This window comes from Macrotis lagotis, chromosome 3, assembly GCF_037893015.1.
Source record: "Macrotis lagotis isolate mMagLag1 chromosome 3, bilby.v1.9.chrom.fasta, whole genome shotgun sequence".
NCBI classification, from domain to species: Eukaryota; Metazoa; Chordata; class Mammalia; order Peramelemorphia; family Peramelidae; genus Macrotis; species Macrotis lagotis.
In genome coordinates, this window is record NC_133660.1 from 114,922,608 (window position 1) to 114,942,233 (window position 19,626).

The following is a 19,626-nucleotide window of genomic DNA, read 5'->3' on the forward strand; positions in this document are numbered from 1 at the left end:
TTTACCTTATTTTCTTCTAGAAATTTCAATTTGATAGACACATCATTGCGTATTTTATCATATTTTTCCTTATGTGCTTGGAACAGATGCTGTGACTGCTCAATCTTTGGCAGAGTGTTGGCATCACGTGGTCCAAGATTCAATTCTTCTAAATCAGTCCGGTATGCATCATATTCAATCCTGGCAAGAAACAAGTTTATAGGACAAGTTAGAATATCAACATATTTACATACAAGGTTTAATTGTATAAGTTAGCTGTCTCTTGAAATTCATGGGGGTTAAGGGTGTGGAATGTGAAAAACCATGATTACTGTATGCTTCCCTCCCCAGCCTTTATTTTGAGTCATTCTGATCATATTTATTTGATACACAGAACAAATAAAATAACACACTACACTCATAAAGAAGCTGCAGCTTCTACATTGCGTGAATAGCATCTTGCATTCCATGCAGGCTTCACAGTTGCTGGTGTAGCTACAGACATTGCTTTGTATTTTCCTTATCCTACACAAAAGTGTATGATGCAAAGACTGTTATGGGAGAAAATGGTGTGCTTGGGTCTGGATGGTAAAGAGACAAAGAGGAGGTGTTTTTAAGACAGTATACAACTCTTTAGCACACTGAAACTTTTCATTTCTTTTCTTTTTTTTTTTTGCAAGGCAATGGAGTTAAGTGGCTTGCCCAAGGCCACACAGCTAGGTAATTACTACATGTCTGAGGCTGGATTTGAATTCTGGTACTCCTGACTCCAGGGCCGGTGCTCTATCCACTGTGCCACCTTGCTGCCCCTTTGAAAATGCTATTCATTTCTTTTTTGTTTTTGTTTTTTTTCACAGTGAAACTTTTAACAAAATTATCTGTAAAAATTATATATGTAGGGGGCAGCTATAGTGGTGGATAGAGCACTGGTCCTGGAGTCAGGAGTACCTGAGTTCAAATACAGCCTCAGACACTTAATAATTACCTATTTTTGTGGTCTTGGGCAAGCCACTTAACCCCATTGCCTTGCAAAAACTAGAAAAAAAATTATGTATATTAAGGATAATGATAAAAATGACTGTTATACAATTCATGCATTATGACATTAGCTTTTTTTAAAAAAATTTTAAATTAGTTTGGTTTTTGCATGGCAATGGGGTCACATGACTTGCCCAAGGTCACACAGCTAGGTAATTATTAAATGTCTGAGGGCAAATTTGAACTCAGGTCCTCTTAATTCCAGGGCCGGTGCTCTATCCACTGTGCCACCTAGCTGCCCCCTATGACATTTTTAAAGAAATTTTCTTTACAAACATCATTCATCTATGATTCTCTAAAATATGCCACAAATCTCCAAAAATTCCCATTTGATTATTGATGGTCAATCCACAAATAACAAAAACTTGGAAAGTGAAAAGTGGGAATGTCAAGGAATGATTGCAATTAATTTAAATGCAAGTTAATATCATATTGAAAAGGCTCAGAAAAACACAGCTTCTTCCTAATATTATCCCTTCCAGCAAACCCTGGATTACTAAATCCTCTTAAATTTCACTTAAGTTGAAAACCAGTCCTCTGAATGTAATGACAAGGTCAAGGTCATAAGAGTGATCCTTATAAGGGTCAACTGATCCCCATTCAAGCTTTATTCTGTTTCACAACCATGAGTTTTCACTTTTAATCCTTAACAATTTCTCATAGAACCTATCACATAAAGATTGCTTTAAATCATCTGCACTCCTGGTAAAATGATTCAAACTCCACTTGTGATAAATAATATTGAAAATGTATTCTATTCCACAGTGATTTACTGCAATTTTAGATTTTCTAATAGAAAACAACTGATTTTAGATATTAGAAAGCAGCAGATAATAAAATTGTACCTACTCTCTACATATGTAACACCACAAACCTGTCTATATTGAACATTTATCATATTTCAATCCTGTTATGGAGAGACATCATCTGATGCTTTAATGTATACTTAGTGAAACTCTAAAACCTTCATTTTACTGGTGTAAATAGGTCACAAAGCAAAAAGTGATAACTGTTATAGGTGAATATGTAGAATATACTAAAAATTGATCAGATACAACTGAAGAATATATAAACTTATAAGAATAAGCAGTATCTTGTGGTTTCCATGGGTGAATACTATTTAGTAAACAAGTTAGCTTGTTAAAACAATAAGAAGCTATGATGTGCCCTTCAGTTATGGAACACTAAGTGATTGCTGAAGTTAAAGATAATGGTTCCCTTGTATATAACATGGGTAAGTGCCTTTGTGTTGTATTAAGGGGAAAATAATTGAGAGATTTAAGCTGTAAGCCAGGCAGAAGAGAAAGAGGTCTCTTCTGAGGAATGGTTCCACAGGAATGGTTCCACATTTGGTAGGCTTTCCTCTACTTTGAATGCACTTTGTTCTCAACTGATTTCTGAAAACCCAGTTTCTCACCTAAGATTCTCATCTAAGAATTTCAATTTCTACAACCGAGGCAGGTATGTCATTTGTCTTCCATTGCGCATGTGCACGGCCAGTGATTAAAATGGACACTACTAAACAATTGAGCCATGTAAAAATGATCATAAATGGTAGAGACTGGTGGAAGAAAGGGATTCCAATGAAGAGTATTTCAAAAGAGGAGAGAACAATGTTCTTTGCAATATCACAATCAACATCAAGAGCAAAAAAAAATAATAGCAACTTTGGCAATGAATGACATTCACTAGAGAATGAAAGTTCATAAGAGAGATTTGGACGATGACGTTGCCAGCAGTTTAGATCAAAAGTTGTCAAAGTGAGGGCTATGACCTGACTTCTGAACAATTAGTATTTTGAATAACAGTGTCTATAGTTATTTTCTGATAAAGGTGAATGATACTTTTACCTAGCTATCTCATCAAAAATATCTCCAATCCACCTAGTACGTTAATCCTTTTCTTTGTAGACAAGACAGCATTTTTTCTCAATTGTTTAGTAAATTAAGTTTGAGAACCCCTTTTTCTAAAGAAGAAATGGCCCAGCATGCATAAACTAAGGCTATGGCAATATATAAGAGGGGGGGAGAGGGAGAAGTAAGATATGGGAAATGTCATGAAGGAATAAGAAGCATGATTAAAATGCTAAATTTATATAGATAGAAAAAAATAATCATGAAGTGAAGAATAAAGTCAGTGGCAGAAAAAAGGTACCAGTTAACTTAACTGATAGAGGATGGTAAGTAGATTACACACAACTTCTAAATAAATTTTCTATTCTGTTGATGAACACTAATTGTGCAAAATCCAAAGCTGAGACTGAAGCAAATATTACATGTATACGGTATGGACTTCAATATTTGACATGTCATTAATGTTAAGGAATTTTTAAGAATTGCACTGGACTGAAATGGTCCCAGAAAACTTTCTCCTAGTCTATCACACCAGTTGAGTAGCTGCAGGCCCTCCACCTGATTGGATGGCTCCCTCCTTCCAGAATCTCCACTCAGGGAGCCCAAGTGAGTTAATTCTTTCTTTTTCACCAGGCTATAGTCTGAATTCCTCCATCCTTGGATACCTTCTCCTTTTCTGGCTTCCCTTTATGTACTGTCTTTCCCTATTAGAATTTAGCTCTCCAGTCTGGAACTGCACCCAAAGGGCAACAAAAATGTGCATACCCTTTGACCCAGCAATACCACTACTGGACCTATACCCTGAAGAGATGATGAAAAAGGGTAAAAATATCACTTGTACAAAAATATTCATAGCAGCCCTGTTTGTTGTGGCAAAGAATTGGAAATCAAGTAAATGTCCTTCAACTGGGGAATGGCTTAGCAAACTGTGGTATATGTATGTCATGGAACACTACTGTTCTACTAGAAACCAGGAGGGACGGGAATTCAGGGAAGCCTGGAGGGATTTGCATGAACTGATGTTGAGCAAGATGAGCAGAACCAGAAAAACATTGTACACCCTAACAGCAACATAGGGGCGATGATCAATCTTGATGGACTTGCTCATTCCATCAGTGCAACAATCAGGGACAATTTGGGGCCTTCTGTGATGGAGAATGCCATCTGTATCCAGAGAAAGAATTGTGGAGTTTGAACAAAGACCAAAGACTATTGCCTTTAATATAGAAAAAAAATGATATCTTCTTGTCTGATCTTGCTATCTCTTTTACTTTATGTTTCTTCCTTAAGGATATGATTTCTCTCTTGCCACATTCAATTTGGATCAATGTATACCATGGAAACAATGTAAAGACTGACAAATTGCCTTCTGTGGGGGTGGGGGGAAGGGAAGTAAGATTAGGGGAAAAATTGTAAAACTCAAAATAAAATCTTAAAAAGCTTGAGATCATCTGCCGAAGGTAAGTTAGCTTTTCCTCCTCTTGTTCTATATGGGCCTACTTCGGTGGTCAACCACAGTGTCTGATCAAGTCATAAAATAATATAGTCTCTTAAGCTTCATGTCACTCAGTAGGAAATGGAGAGGTACAAGGGAAGGGAGAATATACTACATTGCTATTTATTAGCAATTAAAGAATTATTAGCAATTTAAAGAAATCATTAGAGGGATATGTAATTGGAAAAGGAAATAGGCTGGTCATGTAGCAAAAACAAGAGATGGGCAACCCATGTGTTCCACTGGTATCCCTTGTAAGGGCAAGGCTGAGAAATGTAGGGGAATGCCTGTAGATAGTCCTCATCTTGGACAACTTTTAAAAAACAGATGAGAATTTCCAGGATGAGAAGTAAATGAGTTGCAGTAAGCATAACCAGAAGGAACAACAACAATATCAGAGCATCTGAAGTAGGGAAAGGATTGTTTTTGTTGAATTTTTTGTGTATTTATAAAAATATTTCTTTGAACACATCTATACATTCAAATAGAGGACTGAACCGGTAATTTTAACTTTCTGTAGACGTTTTGTAGATCCCTTATGAGTTAGACATTATCAGTGATTAAGATAATATTTAGCCCTAGGACAGAGTATATCTTAATGTGTCAGAATCTCAGATCATGATTTTTTAAAAATCTTTCATGAAAAGACACTCAAATTACAGCTGAGCTCTAGTTAGTGAAAATAGTATATCCTGTTAAGTGGTCCCATGTAGCTGATACATTGTCCAAAATATAACAGATTTCAGCTCAATGGAAATATGCAATATGAATTAGAATTCAAATAATAGATCTCTTCACTGGATTCATTAGGGATTATTTACACTAATCATTTTACCAAGCAGTATCTAGATTAGGGGGAAAATGACAATCAGTTACTTTATACATAACTATAATCTTCACATAACTTTCATTTATGGCTTCACCAGGTTACTCTTCTGCTGGATTTAAAATCCTTAATATCCTGGCCCCTTTCTGCAGTCTAAGAACAGGCTTTCTTGCAATTTGAAGCAGAGGTAGGGTTCTTTATTTCCCATAGCCTTGCTTTCTCATTTACAGATCCCAAGGTCTAGAAGGTTCCCTAACTTTCTCCTCAGAATTCTGAACACCTTTTGAGAACTAGTTCCATGAAATTCCTGTGCAAGGCTCATATTCAATCACTTCAATGTGAGCATTCTTCCCCACCTTGAAATAATTCTGTATTTGTTATTTTCTTAGTTGTGTATGCTGTTACACTTCCAGGGGAAGGGACTAAGCCATTCTTAATCCTTTTATTCCCAACAATTAAAACAATTCCTAGCATATAGAACAAATTTAATGAATGCCTGCTGAATTCATCTGAATTAAAGCAGTCAATTTAAGGGGAAAAGTGAATCAAAAGGTTAAGTAGAAGAGGATGCTTCTTCTGCATCTGTGGAATTATAGCCTGAGGTTTCAGATTCACCAGAATGCCAAAAAATGGGCCTGGGACTTCCCAGAACAGTGATGGCAATAACAATAGGGGTTGTCATCACCACTATCCTACTGAGCTGTGTGGAAAAACCCAGTAATATATACAGTAACAACCATATTCCCTAACATGACAGATATCTTTGCACAGAAAAGTTAGAAGAATTGTAGTCTAAACAATAAAACTGGATACACAGCAATTTTTATCAATCAATGACAGATACAAATTTTAATTGAAATGGAATTATGCATAATATAAAGATTCATACCTTTTTCATGAATATAATAGCCTGGTAAACAAAAAAGGATTATTACAACTGCATTTATAAAAATCTTTCTAAAGTGTATTAAAAACTCCCCTTTTCTTGTTAGATAATAGTGAATATAATTTAATAATATCTTGGTGAATAGTGGACCTTCTCAGGAGCACTTGTTATTTTTATCATTATGTAGTTATGGATGAAGATGGAAGTGGCTATAGAAATGAATGAATCCTGACCTCAAGAGATACCTTGAAACATACTTTTCTTGGAAAAAACAATCTTTGGTGTCAGTTTGCATTTTGATTATCTACCTCCTTCTAATGACGGGGCAAAGGACAGGACATGCAGCTGCACGACCTTCAGGGCAGAGATATATAGCTACATTTCTGGACGATTAATTACTGAACTAAAGATCAAAGTCGCCTTCTCCCAAGAGGCTTTCTTCATTTCCAGAAAATCTAGTCCTCCACGGTTTTAAGTGCCCTTTGGCTGGTCGGCAGCATTCAAACACCATGATTTCTGCATCAGTAACACAACATATCACATCACCCTGCTTGCCAGTTTTAATCCACTTTTCTATCTTGCTTGCATTTCCAGGTTTAATAGGATATAAAGAAGAATCCTTCTCCACTTCAAGAGTTCACTCTACTTTTCATTCGAGTCAAAAATGTAAAGTGACATCATTATAAGAAGATGATTCTATAAAAAGAACATAATGGGCTGCAATTTCTTCCAACAATGCCTGGCTATTTCTGTGTGTCTCAGTCACTGGTTCTGCTTCTCTAATTTCCATTTCTTCTTCTGTTGTCTACTGCCTTCTGGGGTTAAACACTTTCTTTCCTCTTTCCTCTTTCATTTTCTTGCCTCATTTCTGCTTTGACAATGGCAAGGGTTGGGGGGGGGTTGTTTTTGGTTATTGCCAATGAAAGAACAATCCATTGGGTTGGTCAACTTTTTTAATCTACATGTTTTTGTTCTTTGAACCAAGAATTTGCCTTTATAGTAGCTTCAATACAAAAAAACTATATTACAATTACACATGATAAGTGATATGACTAAAATATAACACTTGACATATTTTGGAGTTTTAATCTTACTTTCTGAACCACATATTTATAATATGGATAACTACTCTCCAAATACCTTTATGCAGATAAAAACACTAATGTGGACTCTACAGTGATTGGACATGTTAATGATGGAAAAAGGGGGAAATTTTATAAAAAGTAGACGCAATCTCACAAAGTTTAGATGTCTGAAGCCAAGCAGTACGGGGTTAAATAAAGTTAAAAATTTATGTGTGTGTGTGTGTGTGTGTGTGTGTGTGTGTGTGTGTGTGTTTGTATGTAACCCTTAAGGAGTATTAATACCACCATTTCTGTTTACAGTTAAACACAAAAAACTAAATTACCTCATTGTAAAGTAGGAAAAATGTATACATCTTGGTAAGTTTTGGTATTTAAAAGTTAAGTTTGTTATTTGGACATCTCATTGATGCCTTGTAAAGGCAACTTCTGAGGTTTTCAACCTTATACTCTCTGAGTATTCTCAACTTTTAATTACATAAATGTAGGAGAATAATGGTAGATAATCATTGATAACATTCAAACAGTAATTTTGATCTTTTGTGGAATCATTATCATAAAAAAGGAAGCATTTCTATAGAATCACAGATCTAGAACTGGAAAGGACTTTGAGATCCTCTATTCTAACCATTTTTATAGTTGAAGAATGGCCTCATTTTTCAGGTGAAGAATGAACTCAGGTTTTCTGATTCTAAAGTCTGGTGATTCTTTCCATCACACTGTCTCAACATAACACTTTCATACTTGCAAGTGACTGGACATATACCAGATATAAATTTATTATCTGATAAGGCTGGGAAATCACAATGTTTCAAACACAAATGATTATATACTGAAAAAATTCTATCTTTACAGTTTTGCATGCTTGGCTCTCCTTTCCCATTCCACTCTGGGAATGGGATGAATCTTTCTTCAGGTGATAAAAAAGAACAAGTATTTATATCAATGAGATTATTACACAGAACAAATGCCAATGTCAATAAAATATGAAAGCAAGATTTCTTTAACTGCTGGTAGAGTTGTGAACTGATCCAATCCTTCTGAAGAGCAATATGGAACTATGCTCAAAGGGCAATAAAACTGGCATACTCTTTGACCCAGCAATACCACTATCAGATCTGTAGCCCAAAGAGATCATAAAAAATGGAAAAGATCTACATGCACAAAATATTTATAGCAGATCTTTTCTTAGTGGCAAAGAATTGGAAGTTGGGGTATGGCTGAACAAGTTATAGTGCCTGAATGTTATGTAAGAAATCATGTTCTGTAAGAAATCATGATTGGCTGAACTTTAGAAAAGTCTGGAAAGATTTGCATGAACTGATGCTGAGTGAAGTGAGAAGAAACAGAAGAACATTTTATATACTAACAGTAACACTGTGAGATGATCAAACTATGATGGATGCAGCTCCTTGCTTTAGTAGTTCAGTGATCAAGGACAATCCTATGAAATTTGTTAAGGAAATTTTTTCCAGATTAAAAAAACTATGAACTCTAAATGCATATCATGTTCATTTTTAAAAACTTTTTGGTTTTTTTTCTTTCTTTCTCATGGTATTCCCCCCTTAGTTCTAATTCTTCTTCCATAACATGACTAATATGGAAATTTGTTAAACCCAATTGTACATGTACAACCTAGATCATATTGTTTGTTGCCATGGGGAGAAGGGAAGGGAGAATAGTCAAAAAATGTGGAACTCAAACGTTTGCAAAAGGATGATGAAAATTATTTTTGTAAATGGAAAAAATAAAATGAAATGTCAAAAAAACATAACTGCTACAAAGAGTCACCAATTGATGTCAAGAAATAAGACAAAAGAAAAAATATCTATGTCTTTTACTTCAATTTAATACCAGGCACAAATGATTCTGAAATACCTAGAATAATAATAATTCTAATAAATCTAAATTCATGGTGCTGAACTAATAAGCCCATAAGTATTCTATCTAGAGATGAAAAACATTATCAACAAGGAAAAATTTTCAATGCCACAACATTCCCCATAACAGTTAGTCTATTGTGAGGAGACAATTCAGTCTTATCGGGCAAGAAGCTTTGAGGAAAGAACAGACTGATCACAACACAAAATAATCCAAAATAAAACATGAAAAAAGGTGTCAACAAAGAACTATGAAAGGTGTGGAAAGAAAGCTTATTATTGATAATGGAGATTGAGACGTTTCAATGGAGAAAGTCTTTGCTGGGCAGGAAAGATTTCAATATATAATAGAGAAAGTGTGTGCAGGACAACATCCCATACCCAAAGAGTATAAGCAGCTATGGGGGCAGGGAAGCAAGGGCAAATGTTTGCAGGTTGGTAAGTCACAAAGTTTGGCTGAAATCTAAAAATCCTCTCAGGTTCTTCTAAAATAACAAAAATAACTCTCAGTTTGAAAAGGGTGGAGCAATGTTTTACTTCTTGGTTGCCAATTTGAATTCAGACCATTTAGAAAAGGATGAAAAGTTAATGCTATCTGATCGTTTGTCAAAAATGAGCTGATGCTTCTCAAGCCAATTTCCAGAGGACAGGTGTCCATATAGGAAAACCCTTGAATACAAGTGGCTTCTTTGTTGGTAGCTGCTGTGCAGCAATAAAAAGTGCTGAATGGGCTCTTATTAAGACTAGCTATACACTAAGCACCAGAGGGCTGGAAAATAATCTTACACAATGCATAATAGTCAGAACTAAAAGGCCACCCGGGCATTAATTCAAATTGCCACTTGCTATCCTGATCAAACAGATGACCCTTGCCCTAAAAGTCAACATATTTCTGGTCTTGACAGAGGAGTAGAAAAATTTTATCACAGAAATTTTTAATTGGGGTTTTCTCTTTTAATCTCCTGTCCTCAATGTTTCAACTTTAATTCATCTGCTGAAGTGCTGAAGTGTTTTGGCTGGTGAGTTCATAAAACACCATAGATTACATTCATAAGGTAAAAGGATTCTAGGAGAGAAGATCAAAAACTGATAACCAAGTTAAGGATATGGGCAAGCTTACTTCGCTTGAGGCAAACAGGGACAAATTTACAAACATTTAGCAGAACAAAACAAATGGCTTAAGGAACTATTAACTACTTCACAAAAGCTGTATGTTTCCTCATTAGTCTAGAAATATGTGAGATGCCATTTAATTCACAACTTTTCAGTTAATCTATGTGCTCTGCTCAATGAGGTAGAGATCTAGCCTATAGGTGTTCTTTAATTTAGCTCAAGTTTCAGGCTTCCTAGTTATAATCTGAACAGAAAGCTGACCTAGCCTGTGATCACAAGGACAACAGCATAGACAGAGACAAAGCTTCTAGTTTTTCAGCTTGTGTATGTGTGTGTCTGTGTCTTTGTTTCTGAATAAAATGGATAGAAAATTTCATCAACTCATTAACAATAATCTTCCTAAAATGTACTTAATATAAAAGCACCCTTTCTTGGGCAGGGATAAAGTGTTTAATAGTTTTTCCCAATACATGTATTTGGAGCAAGAGATGAGACTAACAGTGATGCTGACCAAACGAAGGCATTGCAAAAAGGAATGAAGAGTAATTAAGAATTTCTATTAGCCTCACTCACTCGGAGTTTTAGAGGTCAAACCGCTAATCCTGAAGGTGAAGTTTACTTGAGGCACCTATTTACTTAGGCATCAAACATTCACTGAGAGTCTTTCTGCAGAGTCTGTATGAGGCATGGCTAGAGATACGACAAAAGCATAAAGCATAGGCCTTGCCCTCAAGAGTGTACACTTAGACACATAAAACATGATAAAATATTTGGGCCAGACAAGTGCTCAAAGACTTGAGAGATGGCACAACCCACTTAAAGAGAAAGCCCCATAGTAGTACCTGATCTGAGTATGAATCAACTAGTGGCAAAGACAAGAAGGGCACTTCATGTAAGGAACCAGAATAAGTGAGACAGAAGCAAGTACCACTAAACCTTCTCATTTGGTTAGAATGGAGAAATGATGTCAAGGAATAATAGAGAGAAAACTATAAAGGCAGACTTGGACAGTGGACACTTAAGTTAATAGCCAAGAAATGTGGACTTGCTCCTGGAAGCTTTAATAAACCCCTAGAATCTTCTGAGGCAGCCAGGGACACAGAATTATTTTAAGTATTTTAAAAATATTAATTTGGGTCTTTGGGTTTATTAAACAATAAGTTACCAAAGTCATTAACTATTATTTCTTTTGTCCCTAATCTATTCCTCTGCCATCCAAACCCAGAGAAAAAACTATGGATTCTGAATGCAGAACAAAGCATACTCTATTCACTTTTTAAAATTTATTTTTTGCTTTTTTTCTCTCATGTTTTTTTCCTCCTTTAGTTCTTATTCTTCTTTCACAACTTAACTAATATGTAAATATGTTAAACATGATTATACATGTTCAACCTCTATCAGATTGTTTGTTGCCATGGGGAGAGCCAAGAGAAGGGAGAATGGTAGAAAAGTATGGAACTCAAAAGCTTATAAAAGGATGAATGCTGAAAACTACCTTTGCATGTTAATTATAAAATAAATTTTAAAAAACATATTAATTTGGTAGGAAGGAGAAGAGACAGGGATAAGATCAGTTATAAGATTTACTACAATCCAAGAATTAGATTGAAAAAAATGAATTGGTAGGTGAAAAATTTTAAAAAGCAGTCAAAAAAGAGATTGGGATTCAAAGATGATTTAAGTTACAAAGTCAAAATGTCTAGGAATATGGTAGCAAAGGAAAAAAATTATGAATCCAGGAAAAGGATCAAGGTTGGTCTGGAAGGGGAATGGAGAGGGCTGAGGAGGGGTAGAAGTAGAAGGTAGAGGAGAAAGGGTAATGACTTTGGAATCGGATAACTAGGGAATCTAATTAAATGTATATATTCATCTTTTATCCCAAGGGTATTTCTTTTCCTTCCCAGTATTGGCTTTTGGGTATCAGTGGGGAAAAAATATTGTCTTATGGAAAATTAAGAAACATAAAAGGGCAATGGGAGTTTTATTTATTTATTTATTTTTGTTTCTTAGACCAAATTTGCCCATGAAAGTCTTTTTATTAAAGGAAATTTCCTCTAATATGTCTACCATGCCCAATAGCTTTTCCTTACAGATACGGGCTATCATGAAAGAGCTTTTTATAGCAGAAATACCTGAAAAACAACAAATAATATTTTTTTCTTTTTTGCAAGGCAATAGGGTTAAGTGACTTGCCCAAGGTCATACAGCAAGATAATTATTGGAACTCAGGTGTTCCTGACTCCAGGGCTGGTACTATATCCACTGTACCACCTAGCTGCCCTGGTAATATTTTTTTAAAAAGAAAAAAATTTAGAAGTCATGGAACTAATTAGATATAGTTACATTGCAGTAGCAATGGCCCTTAAAAGATTAACAAAATTAACCAGATTATTTAACTATCTAAAATTATGTTCAACATTTTATACTTACATTTATTTAACTAAGGGTAGTTTCTTGAAAAAAAAATGCACCTGAAACTTATTTAGTTTAATCTCAAAAGAAAATCATTAGTAGTCATAAACAGAACAAAGCAGCAACTTCAACTTGTCCATTAAATCAAGAACAAAACCAGCAAAAATGCTTTGTTCTGTGTATTTTTTAATCTAAACAGTTCAAAATTACTTATAACCACAATTAAATCTAATTCTTTTAAGTGTCCTGGATGAGAGACAGCATTGGACAGCTTAAAAATCCAAACTGCTAAGGGACAGAGAAAATCTCTAGAAAAGTAGACAAGTGACTTGTAAACACTGAAAGAAGATGAAACATCTTACTAAGACAATTCTATTGTATTGATGATCATGAGACTTGCTTATGAGAAACTTCATGTTATCTTGCAGTAAATTTGGACAAAAAATTTTATTTTAGGTAAGAGGGAACAATAGCTATTGACTAAGGCCTAGAATTCTTTTATTTATAAAAAGATTTATATTATGGATTTTCTTTTCTTTCCACTCATACCCAAGTTTCCTGATAGGGAAGGAAAAAAAATGAAAACCCTTATGTACATTATGTCATAAGTTAATAGTTATTCTATATTAATTACCTGATTTTTAAGTTACCTTAAAATTAATTTTACCAATTAAGATTCATAAACTACAGTTTTGAGTCCTGTCCAAAAGATGGTCAATATGACAAAAAGATATACTCACCTGACACTTTCATATTGTTTCACAGTCATTAATGTGTCTTCTATTGTTTTGCTCACCAAAGTGTTCACACTTGCAATAAAAAAATTAATAGCTCCAAGAAGAGTTTCTCCATTTTTAGCCAGCAGTTTCTGGGTATCTGCATTGTAGCCAAATTCTTCCTGAAATAAAGAAAATATGTAAATCATATAACAAACTATAAAAATTAACATAACGGGTAGAAAATTATATAATCTAGAAATCAAGATTAACAATTTTATTCTTTTAATCCTTAAAAGGGAAAAATAGTTACTATTAACTAAACTTGGATGAAAAAAAATTTATTTATATGTAACCACACTATCACTAGACCCAAAACACCTAAGATGAAGCATGTTTTACTAATATAACATAAATGTGCAGCTTTTATAGGCAAACAGATAACTCCACAAAAATGAAATATTTTGGATAACTTTTATCTTCTTAGTACATAGTAACATATTTTCCCCTGATAACTTGTATTTAGTATCTACCAGGTAATTCTAAAACCATGTTCTAGATATGGATTCAATAAAAAAAACACTCAGTGAATCTGATTTATACATTGCATTTTATTCAATAAATATTACAGATTGCATTTTCAAATATAAAAAAAATCTTATGAACCACACATCATTGAATATTTTGATGCCCTGAGTCTGATGTATTACTACTGCTTGATTGAAATGCCTGATTATGTTAAAATTAGGCCAAAATTAATTAATACAATTATGACTGACTAATATGTAAATGTTTTACATGACTACACATGTAAACCTATAGCAAATTGTTTGCCTTCTCAATGCGGGGGAGGAAGGGGGAAGGGAGAGAATTTGGAACTCAACATTTTAAAAATGAATATTAGAATTGCTTTTATATGTAACTGGGGAAAATAAAATACTAGATACATTTTTAAAAAGACAAACCAATTCGATTATGACTTGGATTCTACATTCTACTTAACACTGAGCAGTAATGAGAGTTCTGGACATGGATTAAAATCCCACCTCTAATTTTAACTACCTTCATGAATGTAGGCAAATCATTTGGTCCCCTTAAGCCTCAGTTTCTCCATCTGTAAAAGAGGGATAATACCTACAGTATCTAACTGACAAGATTTATGCAAGGCTCAAATAACAATGTATATAAAGCATTTTGCAAATCTTAAAGCACAATGTAAATGTCAATCACCATCATTATTATAAATAAAAAATTTACCCTAAATAAATGGCTGACAATCTAACAAGAAAAAAATATTAAAAAGTTTAATCACTCTTACTATGTTGTAAGCCCTTTTCCTCCATATGATGACCTCCCCCCCGCTTTGAATTTGGTTATCAAAATTTCACAGCTCAGGATAACCAAGAGTGCTAGTCTATAATATACATTGCTGTTTTTTTCTCCTATGGGGCAGTTGATTTTGTCATGGAGAGAACTCTGGGTCTGGAAAGTCAGTAAGACCACAGTTCAAATCCAGTCTCAGATACTTTACTAATTATTATGTCTGTTAAGACACTAAACTGTTGCTTGCTGCAATTTTCTAAACTGTAAAATGGGGCTAATATAGGACCAACTTTACAGGGTTGTTATAAGGATCAAATGAGATATCTGTAAAACTCTTAGCAGGGTCTAGCACATAGTAGATGCTATATAAACACTTATTATTCCCTTCCCTCCCCTCAACTGTTAGAAATAAAAATGCATATGTAAAATTGAACACAAATAAGAGCAGAAGGATCATTTTTTTTTTTATTTTGGTTTGCTGAACACAGTTGCTATTATACAAGTTGTGAGTCAGACAGTTTTATTGGAGGTAGAGTGGGAGAATAAAAAGAGCTTCAGTTTTAAAATATATTAAGTCTGAACAATAAAGATCCCCCTCTAGAGGATATAATACTGTGAAAAAGGCTATTTTTGCTTTTTTTCTTTGTATCCCAGGAGCTCAACCTAGTGTCTGGAATACAGCAAACACTAAATAAGTGCTTGTTGATGACTGACTGATAAAATGTAGAGAGAGCAAGAAGGAATTACCTTATTTGGGTTCCATGTCCTATTTCATTTGCAGTTCCTAAATTAAGAACTACTTGTGGTATTGTTACAGTGGCAAGGTGCAGGCTTTATGGTAAGAGTTGGACTGGGTGATTTGATACCATTCTTATTGCAATTTTATAATAAAATGGTAAAATTATAGTTTTCCTCCTCTCTTTCAGTATAGTATATTAAGCATGCCTTCTAAGTCATGTCCTCATAACATTTGGCTTTTATTTCGCTAATTTATCTCCACAATTCCTCAGGATCAATCTGGGAGCTATTTCATAGAGTTAGCCATAAATAAAGATTATTAAACTTTTAATGGTTTTTATTGTTAGAATTATTTTACTTAAAAATGATGTACCACCTCAGCAGTAAGCAAAAAGGTTTCATGACATATTTTTAAATCCTGCTGGAACATCTTGATACTTATCAAACTGTAGGCTAGTAATTACTTTTTAAAGTCCACATTTTACTTAAGTCTCTTTAAATTACAGTAATCATTAAAATGATTGACAGGATCAAAAAGAGCCAAGACTATAGGAACACAAGCATCAGTACATACAAAAGAAAATATCTTTTAAAAGCGAAAGGTTAAAATTAAGCTCCTCTCTCCCTTCACCACTAGAAACATAGATGAAAAATTATGAGTTGATTCTAATAAGCGAAGTGAAGTTTATGAGGTTAGACTTCACTCAGATATATTCTAATTAAATATTAGATAAGGAAGCTTTTATAAGAGGGACAGTGTAGTATACAGTAAAGGACACTGAACTGGTAAATTGGGGTTGTCTCTAGACTCTCAATATTTTGAGCAATATTGCCTCTCAGCCTCAATTCACACATCCATACATATGAGACAGAAATATTTCTTGCTCATGGTTTTAGCAAGTCCAAACCTCAAATTTTGTCAAAATCTTAAAAGGACACTTAAAGTAAAAGTAAACAGATAGGCACTTCCTATCAAGACCTAGGAAACTGAACTGCTGAAGAGAAATTTACTGTTAAAGGGAGAAGCAAAAATTTTCTGGTTCACAAGGGGGAAAAAAAAAGAGAAACGATTAAATAGTCTATTTCTGGCTTCTCCTGTGTGTGAAAAGTAACTGTTGCTAATTACTATTAAAGTAAAAACTTGGGAAAATGAGAACTGCTTAGTAAAGCTGTTAAAGAGTCATACCTTTTGCCAAATAGGAATTAAGAAATATATAGCAACTGGGTTGTAACAGTTCTGAAAATATAACTTTTGCAAATGTTACTTAATTTTCCACCTTTTCTAAACTTTTCTAAATCATAATAAAATTTGCTCAAACAAAAATAAATACCTTACTTCATATTCAGTTTCCTTTTTTAAAAAATTTTATTGATGTATTCTATTACTATATTACAAAATATTTACAGATTATTCCCACTCAGGTCTTTTAGTAAATAGAAATAGCCAAGTGAACAATATCTCATTTGAAAGTGCGTGAAACATTACACATTTGTAGTACCCATTCCTACCTCTTAATTTAAAAGAAACATTTAATTAAAAATTTATTTTTGTTCTTTTCCATCTGTCATTCTAATAAAAGAGAAGAGGAAAAAAAACCAAATTCCTTATAACAAATATGCAGTCATACAAAACAAATTCCTTCACTGGCTGAATATTTAAAAAAAAAGTCTCATACTGTACTCTAAATTTCCCATCTCTCCTCAAGGAGATGAATGGTATGTTTCATCATTGTTCTTCTGGAATCATGGATGGTCAGCATAGTGACCACAATCTGAATACCTTTCAAAGTTTTTTTAGCACTGTTGTATTATATAAATTATAAATTTTTCTTTAGGTTTTGCTTACTTCACCCTGCATCAGCTCTTCTAAGTCTTTCCATGCCTCTTTGAAATCACTCCTTAGCTCATTAGTTCTCCATCACATTCATATACCATAACTTACCTAGTCATTCAACTGATAAGCATCCCTTTAGGTTCTAGTTTTTTGTCATCAATATAGAGTTGCTAAAAATATTTTGGTACATATTTGACCTTTTTTTTTTCTTTGATCTTCTGGAGCACAGGCTTGGGAGCAGTATATAGCTAGATCATTTATGCACAGTAATTTTTGTGTGTAATTCCAAACAGTTTTCTAGAATGTTCTCAAATTGTTTTCTAATATGTATTCATAGGTTCTCCAAAGGTTCATCATTATGCCTTTTTTTCTCAAAGCCTCTTCAATCTTTATAATTTTTTTATCCTTGCCAATCTGTGAGGTAAAATCTCAGAATTGATTAATTAGCATTTGTTTAATTAGTATTGATTTGGAACATTTTTTCATATGGCTAAAAATAGCCTGGTTTTTTTTTCCCCTTGACAACAGTCTAATAATATCCTTTTAATGGGAAAGGGGTCTTTTCCAAGTGTTAAATGGTGCAATGAATAAACAGCTTTCAGAGGAAGAAATCTAAGAATAAATAACTTACTAATAATTTAAGAAATGAAAATTAAAACAACTCTGAAGTACTATCTTATGTCCAATCAGATTAGTAAAGCTCACAAAAAAGAAAAATAGCAAATGTTGAAGAAATTGTGGTAAAAATAGATACACCAATGCACTGGTAGTAAAACCCATGAATTGGTGGGCCAGTCTAAAAAGGCAATTTGAAACTATGTTCAAATAGCTACTTAAACTTATACCCTTTGACCCAGCAGTATTAGATCTATATCTGAAAAGAGAACAAAGAATAAGGGAAAAGTCTGCAATATATACAAAAGCTACTTTATAGCAGCAATTTTTGCAGTGGCAAAAAACTGGAATTTGAGGGGTAACTATCAACTAGAAATGTTTGAACAAGGTATGATATGTAAATGTGATGGAAAATGATTGATTGTATTATAAGAAATGACAAAGGGGATAGCTTTAGAGAAACTTGGGAAGATAGTATGAACTGATGAAAAGTGAAGTAAGCAGAATCTAGGAATAATTTCCTCAATAACAATGATATTGTAAAGACAAATAGCTTTAAAAGACCTAGGGATTCTGATCAACAAAATTAAACCATAATTACAGAAAGATTCAGGAAAAAACATGCAACCCATTTCTGGAAAGAGAAATGAAAGACTCAGAGAGAAGGCTGAGGTAGCTTTTTTTGGAAGTGGAAAATATGGGCATTTGTGCTTGCAGGACTACAAGTTTGTAACAGGTTTTGCTTTTCTGCTTTCTCAATGGGAAGGAGGGGGAAAGAATTTAGTGTTGAAAGTAAAATTATAGAAAAATCAAAAAAAAATTTATAAATTTGAATCAGTTCTTTTTGTATCTTGGAAATGATACCTTTATCAGGAAAAATTTGCTGCAAAAATCATTGTTTACAGAAATACAAACCTAAATAATTGGAAAAAGATTTATTGCTCAGGGGTAGAATAAGTCATCATCATAAAAATGACAACACATATAAATTTACTTACTAATGCCACACTAATCAAGCTACCAAAGACTACTTTGAGGAACTAGAAAAAATAAAAATGAAATTTCCACGTAGGCAAAAGAGTCAAGGATATCAAGGGAAATAATGAAACGTGGAAAAGAAAGATATATATATATATATATATATATATATATATGTATTGATGCCCAGCCTCAAGCTACTACAAAGCAGTAAGTTGCAAACCAATTTGACAATTTAAGCAGAGTGATCAGTCAGTGGAAAAAATCAGGTACATGACAGAGAGTCAATGAATCTAGTACCCTAGTTTTTAATAAACATAAACTCTGGAGCTCCTGAGAAAAGAATTCATTATTTGACAAAAAATTGATGGGAAAATTGGGTAGTAGTATGAAGAAATTGGCTTTAAATGAATAGGTCACATCTTATAGCAAGATAAACTCTAAATGGATATATGATCTAGATATTAAAAAGTCATGTTTTATAAGCACATTAGAGAAATATGGACAAAATATCCACCTGATCTACCAACAGAAGAAAAATACATGACCAAAGAAATAAAGAAGATAGCAGAAGATAAAATGGATTATTCTGAAATATAAATTTGTTTTTTTATAAACAAATACATGAAAGCTAATATTAACAGGGAAAAATAAAATGGGGAAAAATATCTTTGCTGCAAGTTTCCCTGATAAAGCTCTTATTTCCTGAAACAGATAAGAAATAATTCAAAGCGGGACACACACAGACACACAAACACAGACACAGACACACACATACACACACACAAACTCATTCTTAAAAATAAGAAAGTTTGGGTCAACACAGATAACCAAATAATAACTATGCATCAAATGAAT

The 19,626-nt window shown here is 33.7% G+C and overlaps 1 protein-coding gene across 3 annotated transcripts in view; it reads right to left on the bottom strand.

The window, feature by feature from the left end:
* ARFIP1 (ARF interacting protein 1) overlaps window positions 1-19,626 on the bottom strand; it is a 136,512-nt gene that overhangs the window by 43,206 nt on the left and 73,680 nt on the right. For all 3 annotated transcript variants that reach the window (XM_074229124.1, XM_074229123.1, XM_074229125.1), the window contains 2 exons: window positions 13,305-13,462; window positions 6-180 (listed from right to left, as the gene is read on the bottom strand). In XM_074229124.1, coding sequence (XP_074085225.1) covers window positions 6-180; window positions 13,305-13,462 — 333 coding nt within the window. The remainder of the gene's footprint in view (window positions 1-5; window positions 181-13,304; window positions 13,463-19,626) is intronic.